This window comes from Dromiciops gliroides, chromosome 1 (genome assembly GCF_019393635.1).
Source record: "Dromiciops gliroides isolate mDroGli1 chromosome 1, mDroGli1.pri, whole genome shotgun sequence".
Classification (NCBI taxonomy): Eukaryota; Metazoa; Chordata; class Mammalia; order Microbiotheria; family Microbiotheriidae; genus Dromiciops; species Dromiciops gliroides.
In genome coordinates, this window is record NC_057861.1 from 65,500,582 (window position 1) to 65,519,239 (window position 18,658).

Below are 18,658 nucleotides of genomic sequence, written 5' to 3' on the forward strand. Positions count from 1 at the left end.
GAATGTGTACGCAGGGTCCTCTAAAAATGATCAAGGGTGCTAGACAAGTGTGAGATGGTTCTGTTATTAACTAAATTGTCACACATCTCTGGGTCCATTACTATTCTGTGGGCATGGGCAGCTAGGTGGCGCAGTGGATAGAGCACCAGCCCTGGATTCAGGAAGACCTGAGTTCAAATCTGGCCTCAGACACTTGACACTTACTAGCTGTGTGACCCTGGGCAAGTCACTTAACCCCAATTGCCCCCCCCCCCCCACAAATCACTTAAAACTATTCTGTGGGCCTCTTATGTAAAAGGAAGACCATCTAAAATTTAGGTGGCAGGAGGGAGTACTACACATAGCACACACCTCAAGTTCTTCTCAAGCTGGGTCTGGGCAAGAAGGGTCCAAGTCATTTCAATCTGATCATAATAATGAATTACAATGAATTCTGGGGCCCATACAAGCTCCTATTAGTTGCCATTGTAGAATAGCAAGAGCAAAGGACTGGGAGTCAGAGCACCTGGGCTTAAATCTTACCTCTGCAATGCAATACATGTATAACTTTGGTCAAGTCACAACCTCTCACGATTTCAATCTTCTTATTTGTAAAAGGACAGTGTTGGGGCAGCTAGGTGGCGCAGTGGATAGAGCACCAACCCTGAAGTCAGGAGGACCTGAGTTCAAATCCGGCCTCAGACACTTGACACTTACTAGCTGTGTGACCCTGGGCAAGTCACTTAACCCCAACTGTCTCACCAAAAAAAACAAAAAAAGAAATCCTCTTCTCCAACACTGTTTTTTTTTTTTTTTTGGTGAGACAGTTGGGGTTAAGTGACTTGCCCAGGGTCACACAGCTAGTAAGTGTCAAGTGTCTGAGGCCGGATTTGAACTCAGGTCCTCCTGACTCCAGGGTTGGTGCTCTATCCACTGCGCCACCTAGCTGCCCCCGGAGAAGAGGATTTCTAAGGTTCCTTCCAGCTCAGAATTCTATAACCCCATGTTCTAATGGATTTCCACTGTATTGAATACTGCTTGTCATAAGTGGGCCTGCAATCCATACCTGAGCTTTATTTTAAAACGGGATTTGACTTGAAAAGCACTTTCTTTGGGGCTGCCTGTTTATTCATCTGATAAAGTTTCTCCCCTCTCTGGTGGGCCTCTTGACTCCATGAAGCCTTGCCTGTCTCCTCCAACCACTTCAAATTTTTCACAGCACTTTGCCTGGACCTCTTAACAATCGATGATGATACAAGAGAAACAAAGATACCTCTGGTTTTCATCATTAGATTGTAAACTCTTTGTTGTTGTTGTTGTTGAGTCGTGTCTGACTCTTTGTGACCCCATTTGGGGTTTTCTTGGTAAAGAAACTGGAGTGGTTTGCCATTTCTTCTCTAGCTCATTTTACAGATGAGGAAACTGCAACTAACAGGGTAAAGTAACTTTGTGCATGATCACATCTAGTAAGTATCTGAGGCCGGATTTGAACTCCAGAAGATTTATCTTCCTGATTCCAGGCTGGCCCTCTATCCGGGGTGCCATCTAGCTGCCTAACCTCTCTGACAGTAGAGTTTACTTATCTTTGTATCCCAAAGGCTCTATTGAGGGCTTTAATCCATAATAGGCTTTTAATAAATGCTTTTTGAATTAAAGTACATTAGAGAATGACACTGGGTTATGTCCAAAGAAACACATTCTCTTTTGTAAGAAGGGTGATCCCTACAAAGTATATCCACATTCCACAGTGGTGTAAAGATAATTGGACCTGGCATCAGGACACTTGGGTTGGAGACCTAGCTCTGTCAGTCACTGCTTGTATAACCTTGGACATGTCACTGTCACTGCACTCCCTGACCCTCAGTCTCCTCATCTGCAAAATGAGTACAGTAACACTTGTGCCAACTACCTCATATGGCAAAGCACTATTAGGTCTGTTCTATACCACATCCACCCAGGGCCACAACAGGGAATGTGAGCTGTTCTCAGAGACAGGGTGGCTGTGAATACTTCTCACCTCAGGCATTGCTCCCAACCAGTCTAGAAGGATATTATTAAGCCCTGGGCATGCATACAATGACAAGAAGATCCCCTTCTAATGGGAGGAGATGTGACAGATTCCTCTACTGGAAAGGAACAGAACACACACAGCAAACCTTGAGGAGAAGGCACCAACAGCTGGGAGGCCAGGAAAGGCAGAAAGCAGCTAGCCCTACTTACCTTTCCTTGATTATCTGTCTGAAATTCAGCCAGTTTTAAAGCGATCTTGGGGTTCTTGCTGCCTGCGGAAAGGACAAGGAAGTGAGCAGCTGCCAATTGCCAAACATTCTGTGTATCTGCCCCCAAGCCAATCTCTGGGTCAGTTCCTGGGGCACAGAGTACAGGGATATGTGGGGGAGGGGGGGTGGGGGAGGGGAGGGAGACCAGGCAGGTTGCTCAGGCCAAGGTGATCCAAAAAGGCACTTTCTTTTTTTTCTTTTTGCGGGGCAACAGGGGTTAAGTGACTTGCCCAGGGTTACACAGCTAGTAAGTGTCAAGTGAGGCGGGATTTAAACTCAGGTCTTCCTGAATCCAGGGCCAGTGCTTTATCCACTGCGCCACCTAGCTGCCCCCTAAAAAAGGCACTTTCCCAGAAGGAGCAGAGTGCTGAGCATCCAAAGGTATGTAATATGGGTTCTCCTCCATGACCAAAAACAGCAGGTTATTGAGTCACCCTCGGATTGAATAAGTGAACTTCATTAAGTGTGTATTAAGCACCTACTCAGTGCAAGGTCCCAAGTGAGGCAATAGGAGGGACTAAAAGAGATATGAGGTGTGGGGCCTGCCCCCCAAGAGTATACAAATACAAAACTAGGTGAAGAGACAGGTGCTAAACACGAGAAGTTTCAAGAAGTCTGGGTCAGGCCTCAGATGCAGGGGATAGATCCCAATCTCTAAGGCTGGGGCTAGATCCTGAAGAACGAGGAGAGTGAATGAGTGAAGAAGTAGAGGAAGCAGGCTCCCCAGCTAAGCTGCCAACTCCTTGAGGGCAGCACACCCCATGCTTACAAATGGGCAGAGCCTCTGGGCTGTCAGTGCAAAGATTTGGCCACTTTCCCATAAATGGAAGGAGGGTGTGTGCTCTGAGAATCAAGGCCAGAGTGACAGAGACAACTCCAGATTCCCTTGCAGCGCTGCTGCTGCAGCAGCTCACCTGTCCGGGGATACCGATAGGAATCAGTTTTTCTTTCTTCCAGAGCAGGAGAGGGAACATGAATGATCTCCACTTCTGATTCATCTACTTCTTCATACAAGATTCGCAGGGTCTTACGATCTTCAGACCCTAAAACAAGAGGAAGACAGGGCTACATCTGTGGTCTTGAGGAGGTCAAAGACAGACAGAAAAGCCCCGCATATACCAAAGCAGTCATGGAAGCACTCTGTGGCAGCAAAGTACCGTAAAACAGACACTCAATGACTGGGGAACAGCTAAACAAATTGTGGAACTTGGACATAATGGGATGTTATTACTGTGCTGTAAGAAACGATGACTATAAAGAATTCAGAAAAACATGGAAACATTTATATAAACTAACACAAAGTGAAGCAAGTGGAACTGGGAGAACAATATATGCAAAAATAGACAACAACGGACTCTGAAAGAGAAAAAAGACGAAAGTGAACACTGTGAAATGATAAAAAACCAAGCTTGGTCTCAGAGAAGATGAGAAAATACACATCCCATTCCAGAGGTGGGGATCTATTGGTGTGGAACTCTGCTGATGCCATGGTCCATTTTGCTGAAATGCTCCCCGCTCTTTTTCCCCCTGCCTCCTTTCTAATATTACAAAGGATGGCTTGCTGGGCAGGCTTATGGAGTAGGGATATACTCAGAAATAGAGGTGATATAAAAACAAAAAAGATCAATAAAAACATTATTTTAAATGGCTTGCCACTGGGACAAATGCTATGTGGGAAGAACAGTGAGAAAAGACTAGGGTTGGAGGCTCGGTAGAACAGGGAGGAGCCAAGGGATCAGACGCCACTCTGAGGGTAGGAAAGCCCTGAGGTCACTGGATTCCTTAGAGATCATCCAGGCCAAAGCCCACCTGTTACAGATGCAGAATCTAGGGCCTGGAAAGGGAAAAGGGACACTTGCTACATAGTAGCCCGAGGCAATAAAAAGCAAGTATTGAGGGCTATTTCTACTCCCTAACCTCTACCTGAAACTTTGTGGAGAATCAAAGGAATTATAGGTAAAAAGACAGGAGTGTGGCCAAAGAAAAACATGGATGGGAGACAGTGCCAAGCCAAGGTGAGGTCTATGTTTGCCCCTCCTGGGGGCAGATGAACTTTCAAGGACAGTGACAAAAGGATCTTCGGTATGACGTCTCCAAGGAGGATGGTGGGGACCAGGTGAAAAGGAAGACCAGGCCGGGCCCCAAGGCCTGAGGAAAGCAGAAACAGGATGGGGAGAGGAGAGAAGGACTGGAGAGCACGGGAGCTCCTGAGTGATGAGAGCAGAGTGGTAAGGACAGTAGTAAGCTGGCGTGTCAGCCTGGAGGTCCCTGAGCTAACAAGGGAAAAGAAATGGCTAGTGCTGGACCAGACCGACAAAGGAGGTCAGTTCTTAGGGAAAAGGGAGGGCTTAGCTGATGTGATCATCATGTGAGGCAGAGGAAGGGGGTCTAAGAAAGAGCAATTAAGGATGGAAGGAGTTCCAAAGGGCAAGATGAAAGGAGGGACTAGAAGGGGATGGGGATCTTGACTAAGACAACAGGAGAGATGGGTGGAGTTTATGCCTCAGATGGAATGTCTAGAGCAGGGCTTCTTACATTTTTTCTACTTGAGACCCCTTTTTGCCCAAGAATTTTTTGTGCAACCACAGGTATATAGGTATATAAAACAGGTATACATAACCTTTCATTGTTGGGAAATTTTTTGTGACCTCCACATTCAGTTACCCACATGGGGTTGCAACCCACAATTTAAGAAGTTTTGGTCTAGAGTTATGGGACAAAGGGCTTGTAAAAATTGGGACAAAGGAGTCTTGACTGGCAGAGATGGTTAACAGAGACAAAGGACTAAGAAGCCAAGAGTTGTAAAGTTCTACTTTATGATAATTTGCCATGTCCTCCCCTCCCCTTTTGCACACTGAGATCTTAGACCGTTCTTTAAAGCCCGCCTCCTTCCTTCATGGAAGCATCCCTGTTCTCCCAATCATTATAACTTTGATCACTGCTCTTTACTCCCCACCTCTCTGATCTACTTATGATGTAATGCTTTGTATTAGGTGCTCCCTTCTAACTGTAAACTTGATGAGGGCAAGCACTGTGCTTGCCCCTTGTGCTACACAAAGTATCACTACCAAGGAAGAGCTGTCAACCAAAACTGTCTGCTGGGTACAAAGCATGACCAGGCTGACCCTGTTAACAGGCCCCCAGGAGGCAATCCCCCCACCCACATTGCTCAGTAGTGCAAAGGTTTTGTCCCTTATTACAAAGTCACACAGGAGATGGGTGGATGATAAAGCAGAACTATTAAGGAAGGAGTAAACATTTCCTAACAATTGGGTTTATGGATTTTATTGAGGATTTTCTAGTCAATACTCCTTGAAAAGCTCACCTTCGGGCCATGACAAATCAATTAGCTACATGGGCTTTCCAGCCTGCAAAGGGCCCAGACTACAGGTAAACCTTTTCCAAGTCCACTATGGAGCCATGTAAATGCTAGCGCTACCAGGAAGAGCCTAGCACACAGACCTAGGCCATGGGGGATAATCCAAGGGCCCTCTGAGGTCTCCAGCAGGAAAGAAGAAAGGACGCTGCCCATGCGATTCAGAAGCCCTGAAGATGGTTAGCCTGAAGGAGCCTGGGAGAGTGTGCACAGAAGAGAGCTAGGGAGAGACAGGTGGCAGCAGGACTGACGCACAGAAGAAGAATTGGCTCCAGAAAGCAGAAGCAGGAGGGACATCAGAGCTGTCAGAAGGTGGAAGGCGCTGCTTTAGGGGACAGTCAAAGCCCCTTCCCCAGGGCTCTTTAGGCAAAGGAGGATGACTCCTGGTTGGCACGTTATGGCAGGAAATCCCCCTGGCTACCAAGGTCCCTTTTAATTCTAAGAGTCTGTGGTTCTGTGAATGTTGGCTTTGATCCTATCAGCAGTGCTGGGGTCATATAATCATACTCCCTACCTCCAAGAGGGAAAGGTGGGAAAGTGATTAAAGCACCACAGATATCTATGTTATCATTCTTGGACTCCCGACAGAAGCCAGACAGAAGCCAATCAAGTTTCTGTAGCCTAAGAAGCCAGTTCGTTTCCCCACCCTTCATAAAACAACTCACCATGAAGAACTGATGCTGATGGATCAAGGGAGGGGAAGAGAGTCTAGACTAAAACTGTCCTTTCTTTAAAACCCTGAAGGAAAGGCCCTGCACCATCAAACAGGTATAAAGAAGACACACCTTCCCAGGAAGCTGTTGGGCACCACCAGTAGCCTGTAAATCGATCAAATTCTTCCTGGATGACAAAGGTAGCCACCCCTGCAGACTTGGGGTCCTCCAGGACACTGGACAAACCTGCAGGGGGAGAATAATCCATACACCTTTATTGGAAACCTGCTCAACGTGGGCCCTGGGCTGGGAGTTGTGGCAAACACAGACAATGAAGCTGTTCCCCAAGAACTCACAATCTAGTTGGGGAGCAAAAGCAGTGAGCACTGCACAAGAAGAGGTCACTACTGTGCCCTGAAGGAGTGCCATCCAGTGGAATGGCCCAGGCTGAGCAAACAGCTGCAGCAGTGCAGAAGGGAGTGGGAGGAGCACTATGGAGCGGAGGAATTAAAGCAGGCAGTGTTTGTGGGAGGAGTCACTCTGGTGCCATGGGGTGAACTGGAGATTGAGGAAGGAGACAATCAGTCCAGAGAAGGGCTAAAGCAGTACGTGAGACGGAGGATCCCCAAAGGCCTAAGCTTACCTTTATGACAGTATGTCATCCGTCTCTCCTCCCCAGTCTCAATGTTCGCCACCCACAAATCATTGTTATTTATGAATGAAAAGAAGGAAGGGTCAGCAGGGCAGATCTTGGGATCCATCCGAGGGCCAGAACACTGGGTTTTGATTTCCAGTGGCTTCATGGGGGACACCTGAGGATATATGATACAGATAACAGACACTTCTTAAGTACCCTCTATATGCAGAGCACTATGCTAGGGGCTGAAGTGACAATGTTGACCAGAAGGGAAAAAAATAGGTATACAAATCTCTATGGTGCCAAAGCCTCAGACAAGAAGTCTGAGGAGGGAGAGAGCACTTTCAGTTGGAGAAGGCAGGAGGAAGGGAAGGGGGAAAGAGGATGGAAAATCAAGGAAATCTTCCAGAAGAAACTGGCTCCAAAGCATGGACCAGCAGGCAGTAACAAGGGACAAGGGGACAGCCCCTGAGAAACAGTATGGGCAAAGTCATAGAGACAGGAGATATTATCTGGCAGGAATAGGAACATGAGGAAGAGGGGCCTGCTGATCTTGTGGCCTTATCGCCCATACACCCACCCACCCTGGCTCAGAAAACTCACCATGAATCCATTCTTGCCCCCATCTCGGCAATGAAAGAGGCTATTACTGGCCTGGAAGAGGAAGAGGCCACTTTCACTGTGGAAGTCATAGGAGGTGATACCAAACACCCCAAGACGCTTCCGCTCCCTCAGGAGTTCTTCTTCCCGGGAGTACATGCCATGGTGCGGTGTAGCCTGAGGGCACAAAAATGGAACAAGGACCCAGTAAGGCCTCAGTTGAACAGAATCAGTATCTGGGGCTTGTGACAACACTATTAGCCTCTGTCCCTTAACAGAGGGGAACCACAGGGAGCCAGAGTGACCCTGAAATCCTCGATGCACAGCCCCAGCACCACCAAAAACACTCTGACACCAAAGCAAATCCATTTTCTGGGAGCTGTCCAACATATTCTCCTTCCAACAGCCCCAACACTAATCTTAACCACTTAAGAGACAAAGATCGCTACTGCAGAGGAGAATGAGATGACGATAATAGTAACAACTAGAATCTACCTGCCACTTTAAGGCTTACAGAATCCTTTACAACTATTATCTCATTTGTTCCTCGCCATAACCCTGGGAGGCAGGTGCTGCTATTAGCCCCATTTTACAGATGAAGAAACCGAAGCAGGCAGAGATGAAGTGACCTGCCCAGGGTCACCCACCTGACTGTGTGTCTGAGGCTGGACACCTGAACCCAGGTGTTGCTGGTCAGTGTTCAGGCCCAGTGCTCTCTATGGCACTACCAAGGCCTATGATGACGGCTGGAGTTGGGAGTTTGCCAGCTATGATCACAGGGAAGTCACTTAAGCTCCCTGGCCTTCAGTTTCTTCATCTGTTGAATAGGGATAATTACCATAGTTCTTCCCTCATGGGGCTATTGGGAGTCCTACATAAATGTCAGTTATTAACACAAAAGACAAGGATGCATAAGGCTTAAGAGGGAAGGAGGAGCAATCGAGGACAGGCTTGCAGAAAAGCTGGCCTGTGAGCAGACTTTAGGAAAGGAAGGCCTGGTGGGGCCCAGGGAAGCCCATAAGCAAAGAAAGGCAAGGGAGAGGGTAAGGACCAGGGGTGGGGCTTGTGGAGAGAGAGAGTGGCAGTGAGTGTAGGATGGGGATTATGGGACGAGGCTGGCAAAGTCAAGAGGGGTCAGACTGTGAAGGGCCTTCTATGTGAAGGCAAAGCCCATTTTAGTTGCCAGGCAAGAGGCAGCCACTGCAGGTGGTGGGCCCAAGAAGAGGCTCCTGTGGCAGGCCACGCGGCCCCTCCCACGTTTCCTCAGCCTTCCACTGCCTCTTCCCAACCTGTCCAGGGCGGGAGAGGGAGGTTCTTCCTTGCACTAAAAATAAGACCCCGAGGCCCTACCCCAAAACACAGTCTAATTCTGTTTGGAAAAAGCAACGGCTTGCTCAGATTTAGAACCATCTCCCTCCCAGAAGCCACAGGCTGCCAAGGCCATTAATGATTAGCCAGCCCCGATAAAAGGCTTCTGCTCCACTTTCCCTCACCCTACTAGTACTGCATTTAGAAGGAGAAGTAGATGCTTCTGATCCAGGATTCTTCTCAAGAACACACACTGACATATGGGCACACAGAGGGGGTGGGGAAGTTTCCCAGTGATCCTCCTCCTGGTCTACATTAAGGATGGCAGAACTGCAGAATCCCACAATTAGAAGGGGCCTCTGGGCCCGTGCGGTCCAAACCAGCACCCCCAAACAAGTGCCACCACATGGCCGACAAGGAGGCGCCCAGCCACGTGGCTGAAGGCCTCCTCTGAGGGGCACACTCTATTTCTGGAGGGTCCTCCCTGTGAGGCAGGCTTTCCTGACACCAGGCTCACACAGAGCTCTCTGCAGCTCCAGCTCAGTGCCAGGTTTGAGAGCCAGGCTAAGTCTAGGCCCTCCTTCAGTGGACAGACCCCCAAGACCCCTCCAGGTTAAACAGTCCCAGGTCCTTCACCAGAGGTTCTTCACCACCCTGCCTGCCTTCCTCTGGACGCTCTCCAGCTTACTGATGTCCTTCCCTCGATGAAGCACCTGACCTGGATACAGCATTCCAGATGTGATCGTGCCAGGGCAGAGGACAGAGGACAGCAGGGCTGTCATTAACCCCATGTCACGCAACGCAGTCCAAGATGTAGGCCATCCAATATGCCAGTTCTAGCCCTCCTAGCTTGGTGTCTCCTATGAATGTGATAAACATGCTTTTACCCACACCAGAGAGAAACATTATAGATTTCTCTGGCACTCCCCTGAAGACTTCCTTCTAAGGGGGCATTCAACTGTTAGTAACTACCCTTTAGACTTCATCAATCACCCAGGTCCAGATTAATTTATAACTGTGCTCCTGTCCAGCCATCGTCTCTATCTTGTTGACAATAATAACATTACTTTTTTGTGGTGGCAAAGAATTATAAACAAAGTCAATGCCCAGTGATTTGGCAATGGATAAAAATTGGGGGCGGGGCAGGGCAGGGTGGGGAGAGCATGAAATAATGCAGAACCCTAAAAAATGTCAAGAAGAATTCAAAGAAACATGGGAAGAACTATATGAACTGTGTGAAAGTGAATGAAGCAAAACCAAGAAAAAATCCAATAATATACACAATGCAAATGGAAAAATCCAAATGCCAACTGAACCCTGTGTAATTACAAAGATCCAGCTTGTCCCCAAAGAGGAACTGAGGACCCTGCACATCCCTCTCTTTCTTGCAGAGGAAGGGGAGTAAGGATGTGCAACATTGCACATAGTGTCAGACAAAGTTTTATGTGTCTTTATTCAACTGTTTCTCTTTTTTTAATGGTCGTTATAAGAGGACAGAAAGATGGGGAGGAAAGAGAAATATATTTAGACATGGAAGTAATGTAAAAAACAGAAGAGATCAGTAAAAATAACCTAAAGAAAAGGACAGTGTGGGAGACGTTACTGAATGCTTTGCTAAACTCTAGGTAAAATGTATCGACATCGATCCCCTGCTTCATCAGGTTAGGAAAGCTGTGCTCCTCACAGATACAGGGCACCCTAGTGTTAGCACAAGAAGGGCCCTTAAAGAGACCCTGATGTATAGCCTATTCATTTGAAAATGTGGAAGCTGAGATTCAGAGAGAGGAAGCTGACTCAAGAACTCCTAGGCCTAGCCTAGGGCTCTTCTACCATAACACACTCCATTGTTCACTGCTGGGAACCACCACAGCCATAATTCAACCCAATTCTATCCCTGTCCGGTACAGCTCAGTTCAAACAGACGCCAAGCTGATGCTGTTGGGCTGGCAATGTGAGAGGAGCACAGATGAACCTCCCTCTTCCAGCCAGACAGCCCCTCCCAGATGGCTAGGCAGGCAGATTGCGCCTTGGCCAGGTCTAGGGCAGCGTAGGAAGCACACCATCTCACCTGAAAATGATCCAGCATCTGCTTCCATGATAACAGCAGCAGGGCCTCTTTGCGGACCTTTTTGGGGATTTCTGAGTAAAGGAGAGAATTCTCACGGCTGCCATAAGGCATCCCTGGGGAAACAAAAGAGAAATCCATGGCACCGGGCCCTGGGCAAAGCAGCAAGTGTCCAAACACAATGATCCAGAAACAGGGAAGTATGGCTAGATGATGGTTCCTGTGAAAAAGATCTGGGGGCTTTAGTAGACTGCAAGTCTGACTTGAATCAACAATGTAACATGGTGGCCAAAATAATTGACATGATCTTGGGCTATAGTAAGAGCTCATCATTCAACAAAGAACATAAAACAATATAAATGGAAAGAACAACAACAACAAAACAATGCTACTGAATGCTGGGAAACTATGAAGACCAAGTTTGCTCCCCCTCCCCCAAAGAGAGACATGAGCTATCACTTTCCCCCTCTCTTTGCAGAGAGGGAGTACTATCAGTATAGAACACTACATTATAATATCAGGCTTTTTCAAGGTGCTAGTCAATTTTGAGGAACTGAGTCTGTCTCTGGAATAAATGAGGAAATTTAAGTGATATAAAAACAAAAGATACCAGAGAGACCTTCAGCCAGGATGGGGAAAGGGAAAAAACCAGGCCATGCAAGGACTGACTGAAGGAACTAAAGGTATTTAATCTGTGAAAGGGAAGATTTATGGAGGACAAAGTTAGCATATGAAGACCAGTAACAGAGAAGAGGCGGCCCCAAAAGGAGGAAGTTTCAGATGGGTAGATTTTGGCTTTCCATTAGGAAAAAACCTCCTAAGCAATGAGAACAGCTCCAAGGTAAAACAAGGTGCTCTGGGAAGCAGCAGATAACGGGGCCGGGTGACCAGGCGGCTGCTCGCTGGGACGCTGTCGAGGCAATTCCTATCCAGGTATGGGCTGGACGGATGCCCTCAGAAATGCTGACAGACCCAGTCTAATGCAACACATGCTTATGGTTATTGGTGGCCTGGTAGAAGAAGAGGAGGCGATGGCAGTTAAGATTCAGAGGCAGGGGGTGCAGTGACCAGTCACGGAGCTCCAGCCCACAGCCACGTGCCCATCCCATGGCAGACAAGCCTAGAGGACTCACAAGGTGGCCACCAGCGGTCCATCCTGAGATGCTAGCTGCAGTAGAAACCCTACTGCCCCGGACCAGCCTGGTTGCCTTTCTGTCTAACAAAGGGGAGGATTCAGGGCTGGAGGGGTCCTTAGAGGTCCCCTGTAGCCCAGACAGGTTTCACCTTCCCCCATGGCTCTAGATATTCAGGCTCTTCTGCATTAGGTTTCTAGGAGTTGAGTCAGCACCAGCAGCTCCTCCGCCACAGAACACTTTTACAGCTCTGTGGTGCCCAGGCGCTTTCTGTTTTAGACCATCGAGAGCTGGAAAGGACTGTAGCAAGCTGTCTGGTCCAGTTCTTTCATTTTACAAATGAAGAATCTTAAGCCAAAAGGGTCAAGTGACCTGCCTAAGGTCACACAGGCAGTAAATAGCCTGGATAATAGCCCCCACCTCCCCACCCCCAGCTCTCCCACACACAGACACACATCTCATTATCAGGCCCAGACTCCAAGGTATCACTGTGGTCCTCAAGGCACCCAAGCAACACTCAGCACTCTGAAACCAGCCTCCTCTGAAAGTAACATCTAGTTCCTGGCCTTAATCTAAGGAGTAAGGACTCTGCCCACCTGGTCTTGGCTCATCGGGGGATCCCTATACCTGGCCAGAAGAATGGTGGTATCAAGGATAATCTTCCTTCGAAGTCACTACCATCAGATGACCAAGGGAAGAGGGGTGGCCCAGAGGAAAGAAGCCTAGATCTAGAGTCAGAAAACCTGGGATCTGGGCCCAACTCTCCTACAACTGTACTGAAATGCACTATCTTGGTCTCTCAAATGGGGATAGCCATGCCCAACCCCCCTACCTCAAGGGGATTCTGTATGGAAAGTCCATGTAAATCTGCAGTTGCCCTAAGAAGGTGAGCTATTATTAAGAAAGTTACAGAAAAAAGAAAAAAGAAAGTTACAGCAAAGGCCTCTAAAGACCCAAAAAGGGATGCTGAATGAGCTCTGGGCCCAGAAGGCCTGGGTCTCAGCCCCAGTTCTGCCACTCACAGATCTTAGGCACCCAAGTCACCTAAGTCTTGGGAACTCAAAGTTTTCTCACCTATAAAAAAGTGAACAGGGGGGTTGGACTAAATAAACTCTAACATCCCCATCCCTTCCAGCTCAGACATTTTGGAATGTGGAATCCTGTGGGTAAGAGGAAAAGTAAATCTGCAAAGCAGGAGACTGGGCAGGCTCCTGGAAGCCTCTTCTTCTGGGGAAGTAGGATATGCTTTGGCCCAAGGTCTGCTGTGACCGAAGCAATGACTCAGGGAGGTGGCTCCAGCCAACTAGTGATTTAAAAAAGAAAAAAGAAAGGCCCTCTCATACACACACTCGGCTCTAAATTACCTGACCCTACACTCTCTCTCCCCCTTCCTCCCTGCCCACCTACAGACTGCAGGATGTTCCTAAGGTGACTTCTTTTCCCCTCTAAGGTTCCCAAATTGGTTGCAGATGTATGAGGCTAGGCAGGATCAATGCTCGCAATTCCCCAGAGCCAATGGTCACCTCCAAATTATAATGAGGCACTGAAGGAAGTTTGCAGAGGAGGAATGCAGGGTATGAATACAAAACTAGGGGTCCAAATGATCTAACAGGCTAGAACAATAAGCTGAATCTAACAAGATTAAGTTTCACAGTGATGACTATATTTATGCAGCTGATTTTATTGAACCAAAGTGCAGGTTTTTACATTTCAATACTTCAAAGAAACCTGAAATGGAAAAACCTGGAGCTTGTTTCAATAAAATCAGTCACAGAAACACAGGATGAGGGAGCCAGGGCCAGAAGCAGTTTATGTGAAATGGATCTGGGGGCTTTGAGCGGATGGTCAGCTTGATGTGAGTCAAGAGCGTGACACAGCAGCAACACAAGTTAATTCTATGCCATGAGGCAGTGTCCAGAACAGAGGAGGTGAGAGTCCTACTGTCCTCCTGTGCTAAATAGGGCATGCCTATGATGCCGTGGCTCCTAAAGCAAGGCACCCAAAAGCGAGGCTCTAGAGAAAGGGAAGCAGGGTGGTGACGTGACCAGAGACCATGGCAGCTGAAGGGAATGAGGATGTTCTACCTGGAGAAGGGAAGGACTAGAAGGAGACATGATTTGCAGAGCAGCCACGAACAAGAGGGTGGAACTAGGTACACAGAGGGCAAGCTGCCGTCGTGGGGATGTAGATCTAGGTCTGACACCAGGAAAAGCTTTCTAACTGTTAGAGGCATCCAAAAGTGGAATGCACTGCCCAGGGAGGCGGTCAGCTCCCCGTCACTGGAGGTGTTCAAGTGGAAGGGAAATGACCACTGTCTAGGAAGAATATAAAAGAGATTCCTGTTCAGGTATGAGTTAGTCCAAATGACACTGAGGCCTCTTCTAATTCCAGAAGTCTAATTCTAGGGTTATTTTAATCTGATTTCACTTGGACAAAATGTTGGGGTGGAGGCTAACCAGACCCATCAAGGAAAAGTCCTGATCATACTAAGTACAGAGTGCATAACAGTTAAGCTAAGTATAATAAAAAGCAATTACTGTTACAGAGGGGTTTTTTTCCACCCTCCAACTAAGCAAAACTTTAAATATCAAAGATTTAACAACCAGACTGGCTTCCTGCCAACTCTCCACAGGAAACTGACCTGGTCAAAAGCCTCCAAGCATATTGGCCATGGCTAGGTGACATGCAGGTAGGGAGGCCACGTAGAAGTGACAGCAAATTGAGCAATGGCCCAGTCATAAGACCTGGGTTCTGCTACTTGCCAGACTAGAACTCTAAGGAAGTTGATTCACTCATTTCCTCATCAGCAAAAACAATATTGTTAATGTTGTTGTTGTTGTTGTTGTTAGGGACTGATAAGAGAAAGGGTGTGGAAGCCTGGCTTACCGAGGTAATAAAGCCGGTGAGAGTGAGGGCCTGACTCATCTGTCTTCTGGACAAATTGGAAGTCATGTGGGGCCTTGTTCACTATCATGCCTGAGTACTTCCTGCTGCTGTGAATGATGTCCCGGAGCCCATCCCACGAGTGCTTCTCCACCTGGAAGGGCGAGGAGGGGTCCTCCATCTCCACCACATCAGGCCTCTCAGGCAGCACATCCACAGTGGTCATCCTTTCTTCCCCCTCAGAGATGAGTGAGAAACTACATGGAAGATGGTGGGGGTAAAAAAAAAAAGGGGGGGGAGATGAAAAGGGTGTCACAAGCAGAAGCATGGTAGCCCATAAGAGCCTCGGACACTCAGCTCACTGAAACCAGGCCCTACGAGTCGACCCAGTACAACCCAGCACAAAGACGACCCCCAGTGAAACTCCAAGTAGTAACATTTAGTAAATGGGAAAACCAACATACTCTCCAGCCCTTTACCAGGTACTGAACCACTCCACTCCTTATACCCACCGGCAGCTCCAGCACCCTAAAAGGCAGAAAGCCCACAGTCCCTATCTCTAGTTCAGTTCAACAAGTATTAATAAAATGTGTACTATGTGGAAGGCCCTGCGTTTGACAATGAAGATACAAATGTGAAAAATGACACTATTAAACTCCTTGAAGATAGGCTTAAGTGGGGATTTAAATGTACACAGGTATCATCCAAGAAACAATGGGATGGGGTAAAGGAAAGCTAGACAAAGGACTCTAGGAGAACTGAAGGAGGATCAGATTGGCAAAAAAGGAAAAAAAGGAAAACAACAATTATTGGAGAGGCTGTAGGAAAACAGACCCTCTAAAGCACTGTTGGTGGACTTGTGAATTGGTTCAGCCATTCTGAAAAGTAATCTGAAACTCTACCCTCAAAGTCACTCAACTGTTGCATATCCTTTAACCCAGAGAAACCACTATCAGGCCTCAAAAACACCAAAGAACAGGAGGAAAGGCCCCATTAAGTACAAGAATATTTCTAAAAGTTCTTTTTGTTATAGTAAAGAACTGGAAACTAAGGGGATGCCCATCTATTGGGGAATAGCTGAACAAAACAGAATATATCAATGTCATAGACTATTACTGAGTCATAATAAATGATGAAATGGATGGTATCATGCAAACCTGGGAAGACTAGTATGAACTAATGCAGAATAAAGTGAGCAGAACCCAGACAACAATTTATATAATAACAACCACACCCATAAAGACAAACAACTTTGAGTAACTGAAGAACTCTGATCAATGCTATAGTCAGCTATGATTCCAAAGAATCAGTGATGAAGCACAGTACCCACCTCTTGACCAGAGAGGTGATAGGCTCATGGGTGGAGAATAAGAGATACATTTCTGGACATGTCCCATGTAAAGATCCATTTTGTTTGTCTATGCATGTTTGTTAAAAAGGCCCCTCCCCCTTTTCAGTTGGGGGAGGTAGTGATAGGGTTGCAAAAAAAAGGGGGGGGGTCATTGAAGCATTTTTTAAAAATGCATAGAAGACAAGAGAAAGGAGGCCAAGAAGAAACAGATAGGTAGGACAGCTTTGAAAGTTGAATTTGTTACATACTTAGAAGGAAAAGCAGGCTGGACAGAGTGATTTGCAATTTTCCACAATTCTGCAACTGCAATTCTTTCTATTCTCTTTTACATATGGAAATGCTCATTTTCTTTTTTCTTTTTCTTCTTCTTTTTTGTTTTGTTTTGTGAGGCAAGGAGGGTTAAGTGACTTGCCCAGGGTCACACAGCTAGTAAGTGTTAAGTGTCTGAGGCCGGATTTGAACTCAGGTCCTCCTGAATCCAGGGCCGGTGCTCTATCCACTGCGCTACCTAGCTGCCCCAGAAATGCTCATTTTCTTGAGGTTCAGAATTTTTAAAAGTTAATTTTAAAAATAAAATTTAAGGAGGGAGAAATCAGTTTTAGCTGAGGTAGAAAGGGATGTGGGGGACAGGAAATCAGTGGAGGCTTCACTAAAGAGAGAGCATGTGAGTTGGGCCTCAAAAGAAAATCCAGCAGTGGTGAGAAAGGAGCGTGATCCCAACTTCTGGACACAGGAGAAGGTAAGACAGTTAGTCATTCTGTCAATGAAATGATGCTGGAAAAAAGAGGTTGAAACCAAACTTCAGGGAGCTTTAAAGTCAGACCAAGGAGAATGGCAGTAGGGAGCCAATGAAGGTTTCTTGATGAGCGAAAGGGCATGGGCAGACCCATGCATTCACCAGGTTATTTTCACAAAGTCACAGAATCTTAGAGTGGAAAAGCCCCTTGAGGTCATCTGGTCCAGCTGGTCTGTAGAGCCTGACTCACCTCTAGACCACCACCAGAAAGTGGGTATCCAGCCTCTGCGTGAACATCTCCAGGAATGGAGGGAAGCTCCCACCCACACAGAGATGCCCAGTCCATTGGCTCGGCACTTTTGCTGTCAGGATAGTCTTCCTTATACAGAACCCAAAATGGGCTCCTCCGTACCTGGCCCTCATTGTTCCTAGTTCTGTCTGGGTTCTGGCAAACGGGGTCCTTTATAGCAGTATTTAGGCCAAGTTTTAAGCCAATATTTGCCTGCACAGCAATATAAGCAGTATAAGGGTAAGGACGAAGACAAGGAAGGTGCTTTACTCTTTGGGGAGAGTGTCGTGGCCAAAGCATGTGGTAACAGTGTGACAACAAACCAATGGGCACCTGAGAGCTCCAGCCACTCCCCTAAGTGGGGGCAAAAGTGGAGTGTCCACTGAAGCAACAGCATGCTGAGTTACCGCCTAATCCTGCTTTACTAGCTCCTACTGTACATTTGGCCGTGACCCTGAACAGAGAACCACCAGGGCCATTTTTTTTGGTTTGTTTGGTTGGTTTTTTAGTGAGGCAATTGGGGTTAAGTGACTTGCCCAGGGTCACACAGCTAGTAAGTGTTAAGTATCTGAGGCTGGATTTGAACTCAGGTACTCCTGACTCCAGGGCTGGTGTTCTATCCACTGCGCCACCTAACTGTCCCCCTGGGTCATTTTTTAAAGGGCGAGGTGTCACCTACAAAGTATTAGGCCAACGTCAAAGGTATGGAGGTCATAGCTTGATTCTGAATTCTATGACTTGATTTACTGGCAGAGTCCCGTACAGCTCTGTGAGGCTCAGTGAGAGCACAGAGACATATGAGAATAATCCCACTTTCGGATTCTTTCCTCTACCTGCAACTAATCTATCAGGAGCCCGCTAGCTGCTCTGAAAGCAGGCCTTGGATTTTTCAGTTCCTCTGGGAGAACAGCTTCTATTACTGAAGTCCGTGTTCATTTGCAGGGAAGAATATTTGAAGCTGAGAAAGCATACACCACCTCAACCTTGTTGACTGCTGTCACATGACTGGCAAGATAGGGGTAAAAGGGGTCTTTTAAAGAGGAATAGTGGGACAGCAAGGTGGCACAGTGGATAAAGCACTGGCCCTGTTTTCAGGGGGACCTGAGTTCAAATCCAGCCTCAGACACTTACTAGCTGTGTGACCTTGGGCAAGTCACTTAACCCTCATTGCCCTACCAAAAAAAAAAAAAAAAAAGAGGAATAAGAAGCAGAGCTATGTTGATCATCAATTCATTTCATTTTCATGGCTTCAATTTGTAAGAGCCTTGACTTAAATATACAGCAAGGAAGTTTTTCCCATTTAAAGAGAAACTTGTCTGGACTGGAACCCTCCCAACTGCTTTCATTAGGCTGTGAATTTCTCATTACA

At 47.1% G+C, this 18,658-nt stretch overlaps 1 protein-coding gene across 8 annotated transcripts in view; it reads right to left on the reverse strand.

Moving 5' to 3' along the window:
* Positions 1–18,658, reverse strand: part of DPP9 (dipeptidyl peptidase 9) — a 51,953-nt gene that overhangs the window by 22,964 nt on the left and 10,331 nt on the right. For 6 of the 8 annotated variants that reach the window (XM_043975597.1, XM_043975594.1, XM_043975595.1 and 3 more), the window contains 7 exons: positions 14,917–15,170; positions 10,901–11,013; positions 7,528–7,701; positions 6,931–7,099; positions 6,420–6,533; positions 3,173–3,301; positions 2,200–2,261 (listed from right to left, as the gene is read on the reverse strand). In XM_043975597.1, coding sequence (XP_043831532.1) covers positions 2,200–2,261; positions 3,173–3,301; positions 6,420–6,533; positions 6,931–7,099; positions 7,528–7,701; positions 10,901–11,013; positions 14,917–15,139 — 984 coding nt within the window. In that variant the 5' untranslated portion in view covers positions 15,140–15,170. The remainder of the gene's footprint in view (positions 1–2,199; positions 2,262–3,172; positions 3,302–6,419; positions 6,534–6,930; positions 7,100–7,527; positions 7,702–10,900; positions 11,014–14,916; positions 15,171–18,658) is intronic. The other 2 variants (XM_043975601.1, XM_043975598.1) reach the window with 2 other exon arrangements.